At 44.9% G+C, this 22,005-nt stretch overlaps 1 protein-coding gene and 1 long non-coding RNA gene across 3 annotated transcripts in view; one reads left to right on the plus strand and one right to left on the minus strand.

The window, feature by feature from the left end:
• Window positions 1-1,332: 1,332 nt before the first annotated feature.
• On the plus strand, window positions 1,333-4,408 carry LOC147975700 (uncharacterized). 2 transcript variants are annotated; one of them, XR_015602062.1, is made up of 4 exons: window positions 1,333-1,733; window positions 1,810-2,125; window positions 2,839-2,945; window positions 4,161-4,408. It is a non-coding gene; the product is annotated as an uncharacterized LOC147975700 (long non-coding RNA). The 2 variants fall into 2 exon arrangements; XR_015602063.1 differs by having other exon boundaries at window positions 1,810-2,091.
• A 1,526-nt stretch (window positions 4,409-5,934) lies between these two features.
• Window positions 5,935-22,005, minus strand: part of LOC147975701 (uncharacterized) — a 29,676-nt gene continuing 13,605 nt past the window's right edge. Inside the window, exons 4-5 of the mRNA XM_087520545.1 lie at window positions 6,274-6,536; window positions 5,935-6,136 (exon numbers count right to left, since the gene is read on the minus strand). Coding sequence (XP_087376671.1) covers window positions 5,935-6,136; window positions 6,274-6,536 — 465 coding nt within the window. The remainder of the gene's footprint in view (window positions 6,137-6,273; window positions 6,537-22,005) is intronic.

Consider the following 22,005-nt stretch of genomic DNA (forward strand, 5'->3'; position numbering starts at 1 on the left):
AATGAACTACATTTACCATGCGGAAACAACCATGTTTTCCATGTGGATACAACCATAATCGCCAAATTGGAGAATAAACCATAGTTACCATGTAGAATGTACTATGGTTGCCATGTAGAATGTACTAAACTTGCCATATAGAATGTAGGTAGTTGCCATGTGGTTTAAGTTATGTTTGCCATGTGAAAGTTGGATACAGTTGCCATGTTGAAAAAAAACCATAATTGCCCTGTAGTCTATATTTTGTTTGCCATGTTGGGTTTACTGTAATTGCCATGTTTGACATACTGCAATATGCAACGTGCACCTGCTAGTTTGACATGTGCAAAAAATGTAAGATAGCACAATGGTTGCCATGTGGAAACAACCATATTTACCATGTGTTTGACGCTTTGTTTGCTGTGTTGAATTTACTATGGTTTCCATTTGTCGCCTACTGTAGAAAACCAAAAACTGATTATCAAAAAAGAAAGGAAAAGTAATGACCACAAAACATGCAGGTTTCAGGAAGAAATAACAGTATCCTCCTTATATGATGCTTATCAGATTGATCAATGGACATACAAGGTGTGTACTCTGAGCGACATGTTTGATTCGGAACCGGATGATCCAGACAAAGGAAGAAACTACTTTGCGAGGGCCAACATAAGGGATGACGAGTACTACTGCGAATGCTGCAAGTATGAACAGGACGGGATCATGTGCTGCCACATACTCAGAGTTATGGATGTGCACCGGGTAAAACACTTTGTGACGCCCCGAGACCGATGCGCCAGGTGTCTTCCAGTTATTCGCCGTCGTTGCCATGTCATTCGCTTGTGTGTTGCATCCTGTCATGTCATCATGTGCATTGCATCATCATGTTTTCAAAACATGCATTCGTCCCAATCTCCTCGTTCTCTCCGTTATCGTTCTGAGCCCGGACACACTTGCACGCGCCCGCGGCATGTCCGAAATATTATTTTTTTAAGTGGCCGGAAAATGTTCTCAGAATGGGATGAGATTTGGCGTGCGGTCTTATTATAGTGTAGATAGGCCGCCTGCCAAGTTTCATCACATTCGGAGTCCGTTTGATGCCCCAATGGGTAACTTTAGTGGCATTATAGTCGGTCAAATCGTCGGACGTTTTCGGTCTCCGAAAACTGCTGTCGGGCCTCTCCCTCTCTTCTCTTCCGCAGCCCACGACGTTCTACACTACCCATACATTTCGAACCATCCGATCGAGATCAAATGGTCCGAAAACGGACTAGTTCCCCTAACCCTAGACCCCTCCCCCCTACCCTATTTAAGCACCACTCCCTTCCAAATTTGTGCATCCCTAGTCTTCCCCTACCCCCTAGACCCCTTCTCCTTGGATCCGCCGCCTCCAGCCATAGCCAACCCTCCTCCTCCTCAATTTTCGGCGACCTCCACCTCCATCGTGCCACTTGGCAAGCTGCCATTGGCCTGCGCCACCTGAGCAATGCCCTCCACCACTCCAAAGCCTCCACGTCGCGTCCCAGCCAGCCATCCCACCATCGTGGCCCACGGAGCTCACACCAGGCCCGCCCGGACCCTGATCTGGGCCCGGAGGACCGGATCTGTGCCGCCGCTCGCCCAAGCAGGGGCCTCGTTCTCCTCCCATTCCACCCCAAGAAGCGACAGCGCCCGAGCGCTCCTCTACCTCGCCCCAACCCCGCGGACGCCAGATCCTCGCCGCCGTCGTGCTCCGCCTTGTCACCAGTGCCCCGCAGGTTGCCATCCCATCTCCTTCCTCGTTTCTATCCTCTCTCTCTCAACGGACACCCCTTCCTCCATTGTTGACTGCAGGAACCACCACCGCCCGTGGAGCTCTCCGCCGGTCGCGTTCTTCGCCCGATCCGGTGGGGATCCGCCGGATCCGGAGCACCTCGGTCTGTTCCCGGCCTTCCTGCTTTGACCGCCGTCTGCATCGCCTCGCCTTCGTGCCCTGCTTCTCGTCCTGTCCAAGAGCGAGCGCGTTGACCGCGGCCCCCGCACCCCCTCGTTCGATCCAGCAAGGCCCAGCTGCGACCGGCCCAGCCACGCCCTTCGGCGACCCCAGTACACCACCAAGCCGGCCCAAGTGCCGTGGTGAGAAGCCCAGTCCACCTTAGATTTGGCCCGCGTAGGTTTTTTCCCGTTTGGTGTTTTTTCCTTTTTCCAGAGACCAGTTTTGCAGATTAGTCCCTAGGATCATGCATATAATAACTTTTCACCCATGCATCGGAACCCAATAAACTTTATATGTAAAATGTTTAGAATTTTGTCTAGTTTCATAATATGTCACTTTCATCCATGTTTAAAATGTTTAAAATCCTGTTTGTTTAAATTTGCTTAAATAACTTACTAAAATGCTTTATTTTCATAACTAAATAACCGTAGCTCCAAATTTAATAAACTTTATATGTAAATGGGGTAGAAAAATGCCTAGTTTAACATGGTGTACTTTTTTTGCATATTTAATAACTCTAAAATTGTGTTTAGGGCAGAACAGTACCAAACCTAAAAATATGCACATGAGGATTTTTCGGACTTGTTGTTTGTTGTTTCGGCCTCATTTAAATTTGCCTAGATAGGTAGTTTTATTATGATTCATCTCTTGCCATGTGTTAACCAACATTTAATATTGTTGAGTACCTAACCGGGAGTGAACTAAATAATTGATGTGGTGTCTTGTCAATATGCATCCCGATGCATATTGAGCTCCACTTAACTTGTAGTGTTGTTTGTGCACTTTGCCATGCCATGCATATTTAAACCGGACATGCATCATACTTGGTTGTGCATCATGCCTTGTTTATGTGATGGTTGTTTACCATGTTGTTTGCTTCTTTCCAGTGTTGCTTCTTCAGTTGGTTCCGATAACGTCGCGTTTGTGAGGATTCGTTCGACTTAGTCCGTTTGTCTTCTTCACGGACTCGTTCTTCTTTCTTGTGGGATCTCAGGCAAGATGACCATACCCTCGAAATCACTTCTATCTTTGCTTGCTAGTTGTTCGCTCTTTTGCTATGCCGCGATACCTACCACTTGCCATGTCAAGCCTCTAACCCACCTTGCCTAGCAAACCGTTGTTTGGCTATGTTACCGCTTTGCTCAGCCCCTCTTATAGCGTTGATAGTTGCAGGTGAAGATGAGAGTTTGTTCCATGTTGGAACATGGTTATTGTTTGGGATATCACAATATATCTTATTTAATTAACGCACCTATATACTTGGTAAAGGGTGGAAGGCTCGACCTTATGCCTAGTGTTTTGTTCCACTCTTGCCGCCCTAGTTTCCATCACACCGGTGTTACGTTCCTTGATTTTGCGTTCCTTACGCGGTTGGGTTATAATGGGAACCCCTTGATAGTTCGCCTTAAATAAAACTCCTCCAGCAAGGCCTAACCTTGGTTTTACCATCTGCCACCTAGCCTTTTTTTTCCTTGGGTTTCCGGAGCCCGAGGGTCATCTTTATATTAACCCCCCGTGCTAGTGCTCCTCCGAGTGTTGGTCCAAACTAGAGTCCTTTGCAGCGCCCCCTCGAGGAAACTCGAGGTTTGGTTTTAGCTGTATGGAGCACTCATCCTGTGTGCCCTGAGAACGAGATATGTGCAGCTCCTATCGGGATTTGTCGGCACAGCGGGTGGTCTCGCTGGTCTTGTTTTACCACTGTCGAAATGTCTTGTAACCGGGATTCCAAGTCTGATCGGGTCTTCCTGGGAGAAGGAATATCCTTCGTTGACCGTGAGAGCTTGTGATGGGCTAAGTTGGGACACCCCTGCAAGGTTTTGAACTTTCGAAAGTCGTGCCCGCGGTTATGGGCAGATGGGAATTTGTTAATGTCCGGTTGTAGAGAACTTGACACTTAACTTAATTAAAATGCATCAACCGCGTGTGTAGCCGTGATGGTCTCTTTCCGGCGGGGTCCGGGAAGTGAACACGGCTTTGGAGTTATGTTTGAATGTAAGTAGTTTCAGGATCACTTCTTGATCACTTCTAGTTCATGACCGTGCTTTTCTTCTCTTCTCGCTCTCATTTGCGTAAGTTAGCCACCATAAATGCTAGTGCTTGCTGCAGCTCCACCTCACTACCTTTTCCTACCCATAAGCTTAAATAGTCTTGATCGCGAGGGTGTGAGATTGCTGAGTCCCCGTGGCTCACAGTTTACTTCCAAAACCAGTTGCAGGTGCCGACGATGCCCGTGCAGATGATGCAACTGAGCTCAAGTGGGAGCTCGATGAAGATCGTGTTCGTTGTGTTGTTTCGTTTCCAGTTGATCAGTAGTGGAGCCTAGTCGGGGCGATCGGGGATCTATCATTAGGGGTGATCTTCTTTTATTTTAGTTCCGTAGTCGGACCTTGTTTGTATTCTGGATGGTGTAATGCTAAATTTATGTATTGTGTGAAGTGGCGATTGTAAGCCAACTCATTATCCCTTCTTATTCAGTACATGGGACGTGTAAAGATTACCCCTCTTGCGACATGCCTACTATGCGGTTATGCCTCTAAGTCGTGCTCCGACACGTGGGAGATATAGTCGCATCGTGGGTGTTACACATTTGCCATGCCATTTCATACAACGATGATGGACTTGGGACGCTGATGAGGCATTAGGGCCACACACATCAAACACAGTCTTGGCCATGCATGAGGACAAACCAGAGCAACCATGGAATCTGTGAGGCACACGGTCTTGATAAAGAACTATGTTGAACTAATAGACGACACATGCAAGAGCAATGAGATGGCCAGCGTAGCAGACAAACATAGGAAAGCCCTAAAAAGAGAGCTCGATGCAATCGAACAAAGGATGGCCGAGGAGGCCTTACACAGATTCCCAGGCAGTTCTAGTGCGCCTACATCCACAGGGTCTTCCTCTGAAAACTCAAAAGTAGGGTCTGGAGCATCAGACACACAAACACAAGTCAGGAACCAGCCATGCTCCATAACAAAAGGGTGTCCAAAGCAGGTCAGATACAAGTTAGGGTTAAAAATTCAAGCAAAGCACAAGAAGGCAAAGAAAGGAGGTGGGGACCCATAGAAATCAGTGGAAGCTGCTGGATTTGTGGTTAATGATAATTTTGCAAGGCAGATGGTGATGTGGTAGGCATGCCATCATTATTGGTAAAGTCTCATAGAAAATGAAAAGAAAATGTCATATATCCACTACTACAGTTGCCACAGGAGAGGTACTCTGTTTGCATTGTATGCATTCTCGGGAAAAAAATTGCCATCTAAGTACTAATGTTGTTACCATGTGAGATGTGTTGTGATCGCCATGAAAAAAAGTTGCCATCTATGAAGTACTGAAATTGCCGTGCAAAAGGTAATGCATTTGCCATGTATGAATTAATATACTTCATATGTGAAGTATGTTCGCATGTATAAAAATGCCATGTGGTCTCTATTATATTTTCCCAAGTTGGAAAACATTTTACAGTTTCCATGTGCACATTATTTATAAACTTCAACATACATAATGTTGTATCTGCCGAATGGAAGCAGTAATAGTTGTCATCTGTGTTCAACTACATTTGCCATGTGGAATGCATTGCAAATGCCATCTGAAAATGAACTACAGCTGCCATAAGGAAAAACTCTCATAATAAACTGCTAATTTTATTAGTGGAAAAGAGGACACAACTTGTCGATGAACAGAAATGAAAGCACATTTCATACCTTCAAAACAAACAATATGAGCATCCACACACTTTCAAACATTAGTACGAGCACTACATAAAAGAAACATAAGTAGCCATTGTGATCCCTAACAGATTCAGTTGCAAACATATATTACATCATCACAAAAGGCATGCAAGCCATCACTAAAAAGGTACAGTTACGTCGAACCGACATAACGTAGCACACGACATGGTTTCAAAAAAGAACAGAAAGATACCTTGCATTCATCCGGCAAGAATGTAAGGTAGACACGGGGCATCGACCACCACGTGATCAGCGATACTTCTTGTTGGCCGTTTTCACAGCTCCCTCCATGAAATCCCGTGCTCCAGGCCGCTTGTTGAATTCTAGGTTCGTCACCCGGTTCCATGTCAAGATTTTATGAAGCTCAGCGACACTTGCGTCTGTGATAACAGGAACCATTCGACCTTCCCACTTTGTAAGGTATTCCATCATGCAGTAGCCGCAGTCACACCTACAAACAAAGAAAAGCGACGCACATGGCAACAAGCAAACCTTTCAGGCAAACTAAAAAACAAATGAAGCAGAAAACCATATACGTTGGGGGACAAAGAAATGGAAATAGTCCAGTCAAGGGGGAAAAATCCTTACCCATTGCTTTGCTTGGTCGTCATGATGTACTCGGTTGGATACTGATTGATCTGGACCTTTGAGCTACCATAATGAAGCCTCCAGGTTTCTTTGAGGTTCTGGATGAAGAACTTAGCATGGGTCATGAATCTGGCATCTCCTGATTGCATAGAATCGATGACCTCAAAATGTTGGTGATTTAGGTCAATGCATATGGTGTGGTGGTGACCACACTTGTCAACTGGGTTTTCTGGTGTGAGCTCTTGGAACATGGGGAACATGATCTACACAAAAAAAGGAAGAAGTGTCATGAAAAAGCAGTTGATTAAAGTTGCCATGTAGTGTGCAGTGAACTTGCCATATGTGAGTTGCTACCATGATTTTTAACAAAAAATTGACATGGTAATGGCAGTAAAGATTGCATGTGGGAAACCATAGTTTCCATTACTGTTTCAATAAAGTTTCCATGCGTATTTCAAATGAGTTGCCATTTGTGGTTCAATGAAGTTGCCATCTACGTTTCAGTATAGTTTTCATATGTGTTTCAATGAACTTGCCATTTGTGATTCAATAAAGTTACCAATTGTGTTCAAGAGCAATTGCCATGAAAAGGGTAGTCAATGGAAAAAACATATTGGAAGAGACACTCACAAATTTTTTCAAGATCAGCTTGAAATCACCATGCATAGTAAAATATTTCCTGATGATAGAATGGTGGAAGCCACCATCAAAGATTTTTTGGGTCACGTTGTAGCTCATCATGGTCTTGTCGTCATAAATGTACACAAGCTTGTTGAAGTCGATCCCACATGCGACTACATTCTATGACATTTTATGTGTGGGCCTCACGGACTTGGCGAGATCACCAAGGTCTACATACGTCGCTTCGCACTGAATGATTTTAGTTCTGTCCACACATGAGCGGTATGAAAATGATATAACATGAAAGGAGCATATCTCTGATACGTCCATTTTGCATCATGTTTACCTACTGTTATTTATAATGTTTTTATGTATAATAATGCTTTTTGGAGTAATTGTAATGCCTTTTTTCTCATAATATGCAAGGTTCACACAAAGAGAGAGAATTCCGGCAGCTGGAAATCTGGACCTGAAAAAGCTACGTCGGGCTACCTATTCTCCACAACTCCAAATGAGCTAAAACTTCACGAGGAATTTTTATGGAATATATGAAAAATACTGGAGCAAATAACTACCGGAGGGGGGCCACTAAGGGAGTCCTGGATTAGGGGGTCCCCGGGTGTCTGGGACATGTGACGTGGGCCGAACTGCTGGGCCGTGAAGATACAAGATAGAAGACTTCCCCCATGTCCAGACAGGACTCTCCTTTGCGTGTGTGGCAATATTGATGTCCGGATGTATGGTTTCCTTCCCCTATAAACAGACCTTGTACAACTCTAGCCCCCTCCGGTGTCTATATAAACCAGAGGGTTTTAGTCCATAGGGGCAATCATAATCATACAGGCTAGACATCTAGGGTTTAGCCATTACGATCTCGTGGTAGATCAACTCTTGTAACCCCTATACTCATCAAAGTCAATCAAGCAGGACATAGGGTTTTACCTCCATCAAGAGGGACTGAACCCGGGTAAACATCGTGTCCCCTGCCTCCTGTTACCTTCGATCGTTAGACGCACAGTTTGGGACCCCCTACTCGAGATCTGCCAGTTTTTACACTGACATTGGTTCTTTCATTGAGAGTTCCTCCATGTTGTCGATACAAGGATCGATGGATCGTCTTGTCGTCAACGACAAGATCACCTCTGGAAGAGCCCTAGTTCCTAGGAAGATCCTCCAGATCAGCAATTTCACCATAGGCACCCGTCCGGCCATTAAGCCCAAGGCGGTCCCCGGGATTGCCAAAAATTATCTCCGCATCAACCTCGAAGGCATCGATAAGATGGATCCGACAGATGTTTCGTCTTTAAAAGAACTGCTAGATCGCATCGCCGCCCTTGGGGTCGCAACAGATTACGATCTAGTCGGGCTTAAACCCGATTAGAGGGAAATCAGTTCTCCACCTGTCACCCACATGGTGACTGTTGTGGAAGAACAAGTTGAGGATACCGCTCCTCCTATGCTAAAAACAAACTATGTTCAGATCTCCGAGCCCTATGAGCCGGACACTCATCTTCGAGAAGGTACTATCTATCTCCCGAACATAGAATCCGGCACTGACTCTAAAACCCCACGGGCACTCCAGACCCTGGGCCAATGATCTCGGAAAATTTTCAAAATCCGGATTTCACAATGTGTCAAGGTTCGGATTCAAGCCCACCCACCCACCACAATCAATACTCTCCAAGCAATTCCGGTCCCCCAGACATATGCGATTTAATGTATATATGACGGCAACCTCTGGAAACAATCCATCACTTTTGGACTAGATTCCTACTTGTTAAAAACAAGAACAAAGATTGCTGCGACGACGATGCGGTATCAGTCTTTTGCCGCAACTGCACGGACAAGGCCATCCTCAACGCCCTCAATCGGCGCCGCATTCTGCACTTTGCAGATTTGGCACACATAGTACAGAAGTACTACGCAATGGAAAGCGCCTGGAAAGCCCAGACAGCTCAGTGGGAGCCACCGGCCTTTAAGCCACCCATCGGCCGAACAAAAAGGATGCACCCTTACAGGGCACCTGGTCATTCTTCCACGGAAAGAACAATTCAGCCCTTACTGGGACACAGAACCGTCCTTGATGGATGGCTCGACAAGCCCTGTCAGATACACGCGATGCCAAATTCTGAGCCAACTCATAACCTTCGGGCATGTTGGATACTCCGGCAAGTGGCTAAAAGCGGGGAGGCTATCCTCACCAACACTACTCCGACAAGGCATTCCCCCGAGGATAACAACCTTGGCGTGTTTACGGTCTTTGAGACCTTTTCTTCAAACAACCGGTGCAAAAGGGTGCTCCACGACCTCGCCGAAGTCAATCACGTAGCCGCAATAAATCCTTGGAATGATATGGCGATAACCTTCAACGCCAATGACGGGCTAAGGGCCCGATCAGACCGAGCACTAGCCGCTTTGGTTCCCTAATTGTAGACGGCTTTCACCTCACTAAAGTGCTCATGGACGGTGGCAGCGGACTGGACCTCATCTATGAAGACATGCTCAATAAAATGCAGATGGACAGGAATTGCATTGAGCAAAGCAATACATCCTTTCGAGGAATCATCCCCACTCGGGAAGCAAGATGCTCAGGAAAAATTAAACTAGATGTGGTATTCGGCACGCTAGAGAATTATAGGTCCGAAGAGATAATCTTCCGGGTGGCCCCTTTCAACAGCGGATATCATGCCCTATTTGGGCGAGATGCATTCACACGCTTTCAAGCCATACCCCATTACGGGTACATGAATCTCAAAATGCACGGGCCCAACGGTGTTATCACTATCTCCGGTGATCTGGACATAGCACTCCGTGCCGAAAACAAAACCGCATCCCTGGCCCTTGAGGCACTGGGTGAAGCCCTGGCGGGCGAGGAACTCACCGCTCTGTGTTCCACGGTGGATAGAGACGATGTAATTCTTGATAAAAGGCTTAAATCCACTAATTTCAAGCCAGCAGACGAGATAGTCAAATTTCAAATTCACCCGACGGACCCCAAGAAGATAGCTTCCATTGAGGCACAGCTAGATCCGTCGGTCGACGCCGCATTGCGTGCGTTCTTGCGCGAGAACTGGGACATCTTCGCCTGGCACCCCTCAGATATGCCGGGAATCCCACGTGCGCTGGTCGAACATAGTCTCAACATACTAAAGGGATACAAGCCAGTCAAGCAAACGCTACAGTGATTTTCCGAACCCAAGCGTCAGGCTATGGGGGAGGAGCTAGCCAAGCTACTCGAAGCCGGGTTTATAAGAGAGATCAAACATCCGGATTGGCTAGCAAATCTGGTCATGGTGCTGAAGAAGGATAAATCCTGGCGCTTGTGTGTCGACTTCAAGGACCTCAATAAAGCATGCCCTAAGGATCCCTTCCCACTACCTCGCATCGACCAGATTATTGATGCCACCGCAGGTCATGAATCACTGTGCTTCCTCGACGCATACTCCAGATACCATCAAATCAAGATGAAGGAATCCGACCAAGCCGCGATGGCATTATCACCCTGGGCCCTTCTTCTTCAACACCATGCCCTTCGGGCTTAAAAACGCCAGCACCACATACCAACGCATGATTCAAACATGCCTGGAAAAGCAAATCGGCAAGACAGTCGAGGCATATGTAGATGATGTAGTCATCAAAACTAAGCATGTCGAATCATTGGTAGATGATTTATGCCTTACATTCAACAACCTCCAAAGATATGGCATACAGCTCAATCCGGAAAAGTGCGTTTTCGGCGTTCCCGCCAGAAAATTGCTTGGGTTCATCGTTTCCAATAGGGGAATCGAAGCAAACCCAGCCAAAATCTAAGCCTTGTCATAGTTGGCTACACCAACAGACCTCAAACAGGTCCAAAAACTAGCCGGATGCATAGCAGCTTTGAGCCGCTTTATCTCTAGATTAGGAGAAAAGGCGCTGCCATTGTATCGCCTGCTCCGACGCATCGACCACTTCGCGTTGACGGATGCTGCAACAGCCGAACAAGAAGAAATAAAAGCTTTGTTAGCAAGCAACCCAATCCTGGCCGCGCCAAACATTGGTGAACCCATGTTATTGTACACATCTGCAACACATCAGGTAGTGAGTGCGGTGCTCATCATCAAACGAGAGGAAGAGGGACATAAATTCCCACTTCAAAAACCCATATACTATGTGTTGACGGTACTCACACCATGCAAATCCCAATACCCGCATTATCAAAACATAGTGTATGCGGTCTTCATGGCATCCTGGAAGCTGCGGCACTACTTTCAAGAGTGTTCGATCACGGTGGCATCCAAGGTACCACTTAATGATATCATAAACAACAGAGACGCCACCGGCCGGATTGCCAAATGGGCTATTGAGCTCCTACCGTTTGAAATAACATATAAGCCACGCCGAGCCATTAAATCTCATGTGTTGGCTGACTTCGTCGCCGAATGGATGGAAGTCAAACTCCCTAAAGAGTATGGCACATACTCCAATTGGGTGATGCACTTCGACGGCTCTAAAATGCTAGCTGGACTTGGGGCTGGTGTCTTCCTGACCTCCCCCATAGGAGATACAGTCTGTTATGTTCTCCAAATATTGTATACAGACTCTAATAATGCAGCCGAATATGAGGCCTTATTGCATGGTCTTCGGATGGCTGTCTCTATAGGAATACAATGCCTCGAGATGCGGGATTCAAACCTCGCAATATCCCAAATAAATGGAGAATTTGATGCCAAAGATCCGAAGATGGCGGCTTACCGCAACACCGTACTTAAAATATCAGCTCGGTTTGAGGGGCTTGAGTTTCATCACATGGCCCAAAAGAGTAATCAAGTAGCAGATACCCTCGCTCGCATGGGCACTAAACGCGACCCCGTCCCACCCAATACTTTTGTGGAAAGGATCTTCAAGCCATCCATGGTGTGGCAAGACGAGAGCAGCAATACCAGTCCAGATCCGGTCATACCCCCTGATTCCGAACACAATTCTGATATCATCGGGGGCTTGGCCATCGAAATAACACCATCGGCCCATGTAATTGATACGTCTCCGTCGTATCTACTTTTCCAAACACTTTTGCCCTTGTTTTGGACTCTAACTTGTATGATTTGAATGGAACTAACCCGGACTGACGCTGTTTTCAGCAGAATTGCCATGGTGTTGTTTTATGTGCAGAAAACAAATATTCTCGGAATGACCTGAAACTCCACGGAACATCTTAGAAAAAAAATAAAAAATCCTTGCCAAAGATGAAGACCAGGGGGCCCACACCCTTCTCATGAGGGTGGGGGCGCCCCCCCCCCCTAGGGCGCGCCCCCTACCTCGTGGGCCCCCTGGAAACCCTCCGACGCCAACTCCAACTCTATATATTTGCTTTCGGAGAGAAAAAAATTAGAGAGAAGAAATTGTCGCGTTCTACAATACGAAGCCGCCGCCAAGCCCTAAAACCTCTCGGGAGGGCTGATCTGGAGTCCATTCAGGGCTTTGGAGAGGGGGATTCGTCGCCGTCGTCATCATCAACCATCCTCCATCACCAATTTCATGATGCTCACCGCCGTGCGTGATTAATTCCATTGTAGGCTTGCTGGACGGTGATGGGTTGGATGAGATTTATCATGTAATCGAGTTAGTTTTGTTAGGGTTTGATCCCTAGTATCCACTATGTTCTGAGATTGATGTTGCTATGACTTTGCTATGCTTAATGCTTGTCACTAAGGCCCGAGTGCCATGATTTCAGATCTGAACCTATTATGTTTTCATGAATATATGTGAGTTCTTGATCCTATCTTGCAAGTCTATAGTCACCTACTATGTGTTATGATACGACAACCCCGAAGTGACAATAATCGGGACCACTCCCGGTGATGACCATAGTTTGAGGAGTTCATGTATTCACTATGTGCTAATGCTTTGTTCCGGTTCTCTATTAAAAGGAGGCCTTAATATCCCTAAGTTTCCAATAGGACCCCGCTGCCATGGGAGGGTAGGACAAAAGATGTCATGCAAGTTCTTTTCCATAAGCACGTATGACTATATACGGAATACATGCCTACATTACATTGATGAATTGGAGCTAGTTCTGTGTCACCCTATGTTATGACTGTTACATGATGAACCACATCCGGCATAATTATCCATCACTGATCCGGTGCCTACGAGTTTTCCATATACTAGTTTACGCTTATTTGCTTTTCCGCTACTACTGTTACAATCACTACAAAATACCAAAAACATTACTTTTGTTGTCTTTACTTTTGTTGCCGCTACCACCACTATCATATTACTTTGCTACTAAACACTTTGCTGCAGATACTAAGTTTCCAGGTGTGGTTGAATTGACAACTCAGCTGCTAATACTTGAGAATATTGTTTGGCTCCCCTTGTGTCGAATCAATAAATTTGGGTTGAATACTCTACCCTCGTAAGCTGTTGTGATCCCCTATACTTGTGGGTTATCAAGACTAATTTCTGGCGCCGTTGCCGGGGAGCATAGCTCTATTCTTTGAGTCACTTGGGATTTATATCTGCTTATCATTATGAATAACTTGAGAGATCCAAAAACTAAGATCTATCCCTCAACTACGAGGGGAGGTAAGGAACTGCCATCTAGCTCTGCACTTGATTCACCTTCTATTATGAGTAAGCTAGCGACACCTACACCTGCTTCTGCTATTCGTTTTGATATGTCGCATGTTATTGATGATGCCACTTCTGCTATGCATGATACTTATGATGAAACTGCTTCTATGCCTGATACTACTGTTCCCCTTGGTGAATTTCTTGATGAACAAATTGCTAGGGCTAGAGAAAAAGAAATTATTGAATCTGAATACGATGATGAAAGTGATGATGAAAATATGCCTGTTATTCCTGAGGGTTATCTTTTTGATATGGAATCTTCTGCCGCTATTTTAGCTTGCAAAGATAGATATGAGCTTAAGAGGTTATTAATTAAATGGAACAAAGAATCACTTAGAGATAAAATGAAACCCGACCCTGCTTTTGCTACTTCACCTATTTGTGTTCCTGATAAGGATTATGAATTCTCTGTTGATCCTGATATAATTACCTTGGTTGAATCTGATCCGTTTTATGGCTATGAATCTGAAACTGTTGTGGCACATCTTACTAAGTTAAATGATATAGCTTCCCTGTTCACTAATGATGAGAGATCGCGTTACTTTTATATACTCAAAATATTTCCGTTCTCATTAAAGGGTGATGCTAAGATATGGTTTAATTCTCTTGATCCTGGTTGTGTGCGTAGTCCCCAGGATATGATTTATTACTTCTCTGCTAAATATTTCCATGCCCATAAGAAACAAGCTGCTTTGAGGGAAATATACAACTTTGTGCAAATTAAAGAAGAGAGTCTCCCACAAGCTTGGGGGAGGCTTCTCAAGTTACTTAATGCTTTGCCTGATCATCCTCTTAAGAAACCTGAAATACTTGATATCTTTTATAATGGACTAACTGATGCTTCCAGAGATTACTTGGATAGTTGTGTTGGCTCTCTTTTCAGGAAAAGAACACCGGATGAAGCTGAAATTCTATTGAATAATATGTTGACAAATGAAAATAATTGGGCACCTCCTGAGCCAACTCCTGAGCCAACTCCTGCTCCAATTACTGAGCCTATTCTTAAACCAACCCCAAAGATATGCAAGAGGCAAAGAAATCTATGAAAGAAAAAGGTATTAAAGCTGAAGACGTTAAGAATTTACCTCCTATTGAAGAAATACATGGTCTTAATATACCGCCTGTTGAAGAAACATATGATCTCAATTCTTTATTTACTGAAGAACCTCCTGACCCCGATATCCCAACATAGGTAGTAAAGGTAAATTCTCTCTATAGATATGATAAAGCTGAAGTCCGTCCTACTAAAATTGCTAGTCAGTGCTTGGATGAGTTTGATAACTTTATGTTTAAGCAAGATGACTTCAATGCTTATTTTGGTAGACAATTAAAAGAAAATGCTTACATGATTAGACGCTTGGGTGATTATATGGCTGATATTAAAGGTGAACTTAAACTTGATAGCAAGCATGCTTCTATGGTTACCACTCAAGTAGAACAAGTACTTAAGGCTCAAAAAGAAGTGCTTGATGAAATGAATAGTAAGAAAAATGATTATGCTGTTAGAGTGGCTACTAGAACTGGTAGAATGACTCGGGAACCTTTGTATCCTGAAGGCCACCCTAAGAGAATCGAGCAAGATTCTCAAAGAAATAATATTGATGTTCCTAGTTCTTCTAAAAAGAAGAAGAAAAATGATAGAACTATGCAAACTTCTAGTGAACCTATTGTTGAACCACCTGATAATCCAAATGATATATCTATGTCTGATGCTGAAACACAATCTGGTAATGAACATGAACCTAGTAAAAATATTAATGATGATGTTCATGATAATGCTCAAACTAGTAATGACAATGATGTAGAAATTGAACCTGCTGTTGATCTTTATAACCCACAATCAAAGAATCAACGTTATGATAAAAGAGACTTTGTTGCTAGGAAGCATGGTAAAGAAAGGGAACCTTGGGTTCAGAAACCCATGCCTTTTCCTTCAAAACCATCCAAGAAAAAGGATGATGAGGATTTTGAGCGCTTTGCTGAAATGATTAGGCCTATCTTTTTGCGTATGCGATTAACTGATGTGCTTAAAACAAATCCTTATGCTAAATATATGAAGGATATCATTACTAATAAAAGAAAGATACCGGAAGCTAAGATTTCCACCATGCTTGCTAATTATACTTTTAAGGGTGGAATACCAAAGAAACTTGGAGATCCTGGAGTACCTACTATACCTTTCTCCATTAAAAGAAATTATATTAAAACTGCTTTATGTGATCTTGGAGCCGGTGTTAGTGTTATGCCTCTCTCTTTATATCGTAGACTTGACTTGAATAAGCTGACACCTACTGAAATATCTTTGCAAATGGCTGATAAATCAACTGCTATACTGTCGGTATTTGTGAGGATGTGCCTGTTGTGGTTGCAAACGTTACTATCTGTAACGCCCTCGATGCGGCTATAGCTCCCACGTGTCGAGGCACGACTTAGAGACATAACCGCATTGAAAGCAATGTCACAAGTCAGGCAATCATTACAACATCCCATGTAATATATGATAAAAAGGGGGAGATACATAGTTGGCTTACACTCGCCACGTCACATCAAAGTACATAAATAACATCCATCATACAAACACTCATGGCCCGACTACGGCGCCAAAATAGAAGAAAACCCAACATGCGACAAGGCCCTAAATCAAACCCCAACTAGGCACCACTATTGATCATCGGGAAAGGAAACATAATAACGCTGAGAGTCCTCGTCGAACTCCCACTTGAGCTCGTACTCGTCACCTGGAGCGGAATCACTTGGACCTGCATCTGGAATTATAGTATCTGTGAGCCACAGGGACTCAGCAATCTCGCACCCTCGCGATCAAGACTATTTAAGCTTATAGGAATGGATAAGGCAAATATATGTGGAGCTGCAGCAAGCGACTAGCATATATGGTGGCTATCTTATTCGCAAAAGAGAGCGAGAAGAGGAGGCAAAGCATGAGAGAGAATTCTAGAAGGACAACCTGCGCAAGCATTACTCCAACACCGTGTCCACTTCCCGAACTCCGCCGAGAAGAGGCCATCACGGTAACACACTCAGTTGATTCATTTTAATTAATTAAGGTTCAAGTTATCTACAACCGGACATTAACAAATTCCCATCTGCCCATAACCGCAGGCGCGGCTTTCGAAAGTTCAATCTCTGCAGGGGGGTCCCAACTTAGCTCATGACAAGCTCTCACGGCCAACGAAGGAATAGACCTCCACCCGAGACACACCGATCAGACTCGGTATCCCGGTACAACAAGACAATTCGACAGGTTAAAACAAGACCAGCAACACCGCCCGAATGTGTCGACAAATCCCGATAGGAGCTGCACATATCTCTTTCTCAGGGCACACTCAGATAGGTCAAGCTACGAGTAAAACCAACCCTCAAGTTTCCCTGAGGTGGCCCCGCAGGCTGCCCAGTTCGGACCAACACTCAGAGGGAGCACTGGCCCGGGGGGGTAAAATAAGATGACCCTTGAGTCTGCAGAACCCAAGGGAAAGAAAAGGCTAGGTGGCGAATGGTAAAACCAAGGTTGGGCATTGCTAGACAAGCTTTAATCAACGCGAAATATCAAGGGGTTCCCATTATAACCCAACCGCGTAAGGAACGCAAAATCCGGGAACATAACACCGATATGACGGAAACTAGGACGGCAAGAGTGGAACAGAACACTAGGCGAGAGGCCGAGCCTTCCACCCTTTACCAAGTATATAGGTGCATTAAGATAACATAGCAATATAATGATATCCCAACAAGTAAATAAATGATGTTCCAACAAGGAACGGCCTCCAATCTTCACCTGCAACTAGCAACGCTATAAGAGGGGCTGAGCAAAGCGGTAACATAGCCAATCAATGGTTTGCTAGGACAAGGTGGGTTAGAGGTTGACATGGCAATTAGGAGGCTGACAAGCAAAAGGTAGGCATCGTAGCATTGGCAAAGCAAGAGCGAGCAAACTAGCATAGCAAAGATAGTAGTGATTTCGAGGGTATGATCATCTTGCCTGCACAGTTGTCAGAGTTGACTGGATCCTCACAAGCAAACTCAACGGGCTCCTCGGTAGTGAACTTGTCTCCTGGCTCTACCCAAACAAGACAAACAAGCAACAAGGATACAATCAACCACGTGCAAGACCAAGCAATATGATGAAATGAAGATATGCTATGCGGGATGCGATGCGGGATGCAAAAATGCAAGATATGACAGGAAATGCATGAACCTGGACCCAACTTGGAAAACCAAGTGTGCCACTGGATAGAGGGGATGAAATCGCTTGAAAACGATATAAAGATCATTGGAATCGGAGTTACGGTTTGGAAATGGCAAGCGTTTTAAGATATGACACCGGTCTGCGATTTACAGCAAGTAGGCATCTAAATGCAATGAAATGAACATGCTACAGCCACCAAACATGACAACAAAATACATGGAAGGGATGCACAAAAGATGCTTAACAAAATACTAGCACTGAGCCACGGCCAATTCATCCATTAAAAGGTTCAAACAAGCATGGCAAAAACGCAAATGCAAAACAGATTCCAGACTTAGTGAAATTAACACTTGTCTGAAATTTCAGATCACGAAGCCCTCTTCGGAGCAGCAAAACAACATGATACATGACCTGAACATGACAAGTAAGAACATGGCATGGAGCTGCTCAACAAGATTAACAAAAGACCCAAAGTGACCTGGGGCCAAAATGGTTCACAAAATATATTAACGGGCACACGAACATAGCTAAAACACAATCAGTTTTCAGACTTAGTGAAAACTGAGACATGCTGAAATATAACTCACGAAGGCATGTAAACGAGCTCGATGCACTCACCATGGTGCAAGTCACAGCAAGGCAAGCATATATACATTAAGAAGGCACAAAATACAAGTTAGAAATGGCAAGAACAATGGCATATCATGCACGGATCAACTACAACAACGCCGGCAAAATCGCAAACGAGTTGACGATCTGCCCAGATTCACCACGAAGCAAAAGTAGAGCTCGATTGACTCAAGCTATGGTGCTCCATAATTGCAAACAAAGACATGGATGGATATACCATAACATGATTAACAAAACTCCTTTACTGATAATCCTCAAAAGGGGCACGGATCACTAGGAAACAAGCTGAACATATGGCATCATGAACTAAAATATCCCAGACTTAGTGAAAACAACTAAGTCCCTGAAAACAGATTTACCGGGTGCCTCTCTTTGCAAGCTTGCACAAGTCATCACACACATCCTAAAAATGCATGGGTTGCACCTCTGGAAGAAGACAAAATGCTTAACAAAACATATGAAGGACTCACAGGCATAGCATGCACACAATAATCATGGCAAAAATGACAAAAGTCTAAGATGGACTAGCAGATCTGACAATTAACTCACGAAGCCTCCTTCTAACAGTATTTTGGGCATCAAGATGAACTCAAATGACAATAATGCAATGGAATGAAATGATGCACTCGTCGAGACGAACATTTTGATATACTATATGTCCAAAACAGAGCTACGGATCAGGAGATAACATCAGTCAAAGATTGCATAAAAAACTAGGGTTAGGAGGGGAAAAGTCAACCCTGAGGATTTCAGATCCAGATTTGTACGGGAACCGAGGTCGGCCGGAGAAGCTCGCCGGAGTTGTCGGGGAAGACGCCGGAGGTCGCCGGAGAGGTAGATCCGGCCAGCCCCGGCTGGATCCGGCGGCGGAGGTGGCAGCAGCGGCCGGCGGGGTTCTCGGGGCGCGGGCGCGCGGGCGAGGGACACGCGGGGCGGCGGTGGCCGGTGCGGCGGCGGGGCGCCGGCGACGCAGGCGGCGGCGAGCAGCCGGGGACGGGCGGCGGCAGCTGCGGGCGTGAGGCGGCGGGGCGATGACGCGGGCCGAGAGGGCCCCGCGTGGGCCTGCGGGCCGGCGGCCGCGGCGATGTGGTCCTGCCACGTGGCGGCTGGCGAGTGGGCGGGCTGCGGCGGCGGACGCTGTCCGGCCGGGGGCGGACATGTCCGTCGGTGGAGATCTTTTTTTTTGGAGTAGGGTTTGGACGGGGAAGACGAGATCCGAAAATGGAGGGGGCATTTATAGGCATAAGTGGAGCTAGGAGAGTCCAAATGAGGTGCGGTTTTCGGCCACGCGATCGTGATCGAACGCTCTAGGACATGGAGTAGAGTTTGGTGGGTTTTGGGCCAAATTGGAGGGGTGTTGGGCTGCAACACACACGAGGCCTTTTCGGTCCCTCGGTTAACCGTTGGAGTATCAAACGAAGTTCAAATGACACGAAACTTGACAGGCGGTCTACCGGTAGTAAACCAAGGCCGCATGGCAAGTCTCGGTCCAATCCGGAAATGTTTAATCCCCACACACGAAAGAAAGGTAGAAATGACCACCGGAGGAGAACGAAGCGCCGGAATGCAAAACGGACAACGGGGAAAATGCTCGAATGCATGAGATGAACACGTATGCAAATGCAATGCACATGATGACATGATATGAGATGCATGAAAACGAAAAACAACACACGGAGACAGAGACCCGAACCCAAGAAATAAATATAACTTAACGCCGGAAATGGCAAGAGTTGGAGTACAAATAGGGAAAGTTACATCCGGGGTGTTACACTATCTTAACGGACTTTGTTATACTTGATATTCTCGAGGATGATAGTATGTCTATTATTCCTTGAAGACCTTTTCTTAATACTGCAGGGACTGTTGTTGATTGCAACAAAGGCAATGTCACTTTTCATGTTAATGGTAATGAGCATATGGTACACTTTCCGAGGAAACAACCTCAAGTTCATAGTATCAACTCTATTGGAAAAAATCCATCGATTATATTTGGAGGTTTTGAATTTCCTCTTCCTACTGCTAAGAAGAAATATGATATACTTATTGTAGGGGATGTGCATATCCCCGTTGAGGTAACTTAGTGTTATTCAAAATTTCTCCGGTTTCATGATTATCGGAATGAGTTTGTTAACAAGACTTGATCAACCTTGTTAGTGGATTCTTTTTGATGAGCATGAGATGGATGAAACTAGAAGCACAAACTTCTGTACCCCACTTCTACTTTCTGTAATTATTATTAAATAAAGTAAAAATAGTATTTTCAGTCTGTTTCCTGGTTTATCCATGTAATATAAAAATATCCCGAAAATAAAAGTCCTTAGAATGCCATGCCAATTTAATATGATTTTTTCGGGAATATTTGAGGATTTACTGTGCAAAAATTACCGCGGGAGGAGCTGCCACCTGGCCACGAGGGTGGTGGGCGCCCCCCCCTCCCCCCCCCCCTATAGGGCGCGCCCCTGCCTCGTGGGCCCACGATGGCCCTCCTCCACTTATCCCAGCACCCATCTTCTTCCTCTGTCTCACACAAACCCAAAAAACCAACTCAAGCACGAGTTCCAACCACTTTTGCTGTGATTTTCGATCTCCTTGCTCAAAGCACCTCTCGCAAAACTGCTTGGGGAGATTGTTCCTTGGTATGTGACTCCTCCATTGGTCCAATTAGTTTTTGTTCTAGTGCTTTATTCTTTGCAAATTTGTGCTGCATAGGTGTCCATGTTCTTGAGTTTGCATGTCAAATTTATATGGTTCCAAGTAGTTCTAATGCTTGATATAGGCTCTAGGCACTTGTAGGAGTAGTTGCTATCAGTTTCATTGAGTTTGGTTTGCTTTTATTTTGAAGTTACTAAAAATTTCAGATTATTTCAGAAAAATAATGAGGAGATTTTTGAGGGGCTCATCGAGCCAAAGCTCGAAGGAAAAGGCACCGAAGCCTAAGTATAATTTTCCGCGCACCGCGGAGATTCGGGCGTGTGAATGGCCTTCTGAAGATTTCTTGAGAGCAGCTGGTATCTATGAAGATTTTCATGAATTGGCTCACAATGCATGCCTCACCGCTTTCCTCCACGACCAATGCGATCAGTATCTCTTACTCACAAATACCTTTGTGCAAAACTTTCATTTTCATTCTAGGAACTCACCACCTACGGTGGAGTTTCATTTATATGATGAGCATAAGGAGATGTCACTTTATGATTTTTGTCGGATTTGTTTAGTCCCTTTTGAGGGCAAGACAGAAGAACCACATCATGATGATGTGGCTGGGTTTATTGATACTATCACTGTAGGAGAAACTAGGAAGGTTTCCGATGCACGAATCACTAGCATACATTTTCCTGTTTTACGTTACTTTGCATTATTTGCTAGTCGTTGTTTAATTGGATGCAGAAACAGTGGAAACCTTAGCATCCCTGATATAATTATTCTGCACCACGGTTTATACAGTGATAACACTTTTAGTATGGGTGGTATTATTGCTAGATGGTTAAGTATGAACCATACTAAGGGTCCCATCTTTGGAGGCGTCTATGCCACACGCCTAGCTGCACATTTTAACATACCTATTAGGCATGCTGAGAAGGAAGAAAAGGTGCTGCCATGTGTTTATCTAGATCATAGAAGTATGGTGGCACATGATTTTATTGTTAAGAATAGGGCAG

Source organism: Triticum urartu, chromosome 4A (assembly GCF_056163025.1).
Source record: "Triticum urartu cultivar PI428250 chromosome 4A, HENAU_Tu73, whole genome shotgun sequence".
Classification (NCBI taxonomy): Eukaryota; Viridiplantae; Streptophyta; class Magnoliopsida; order Poales; family Poaceae; genus Triticum; species Triticum urartu.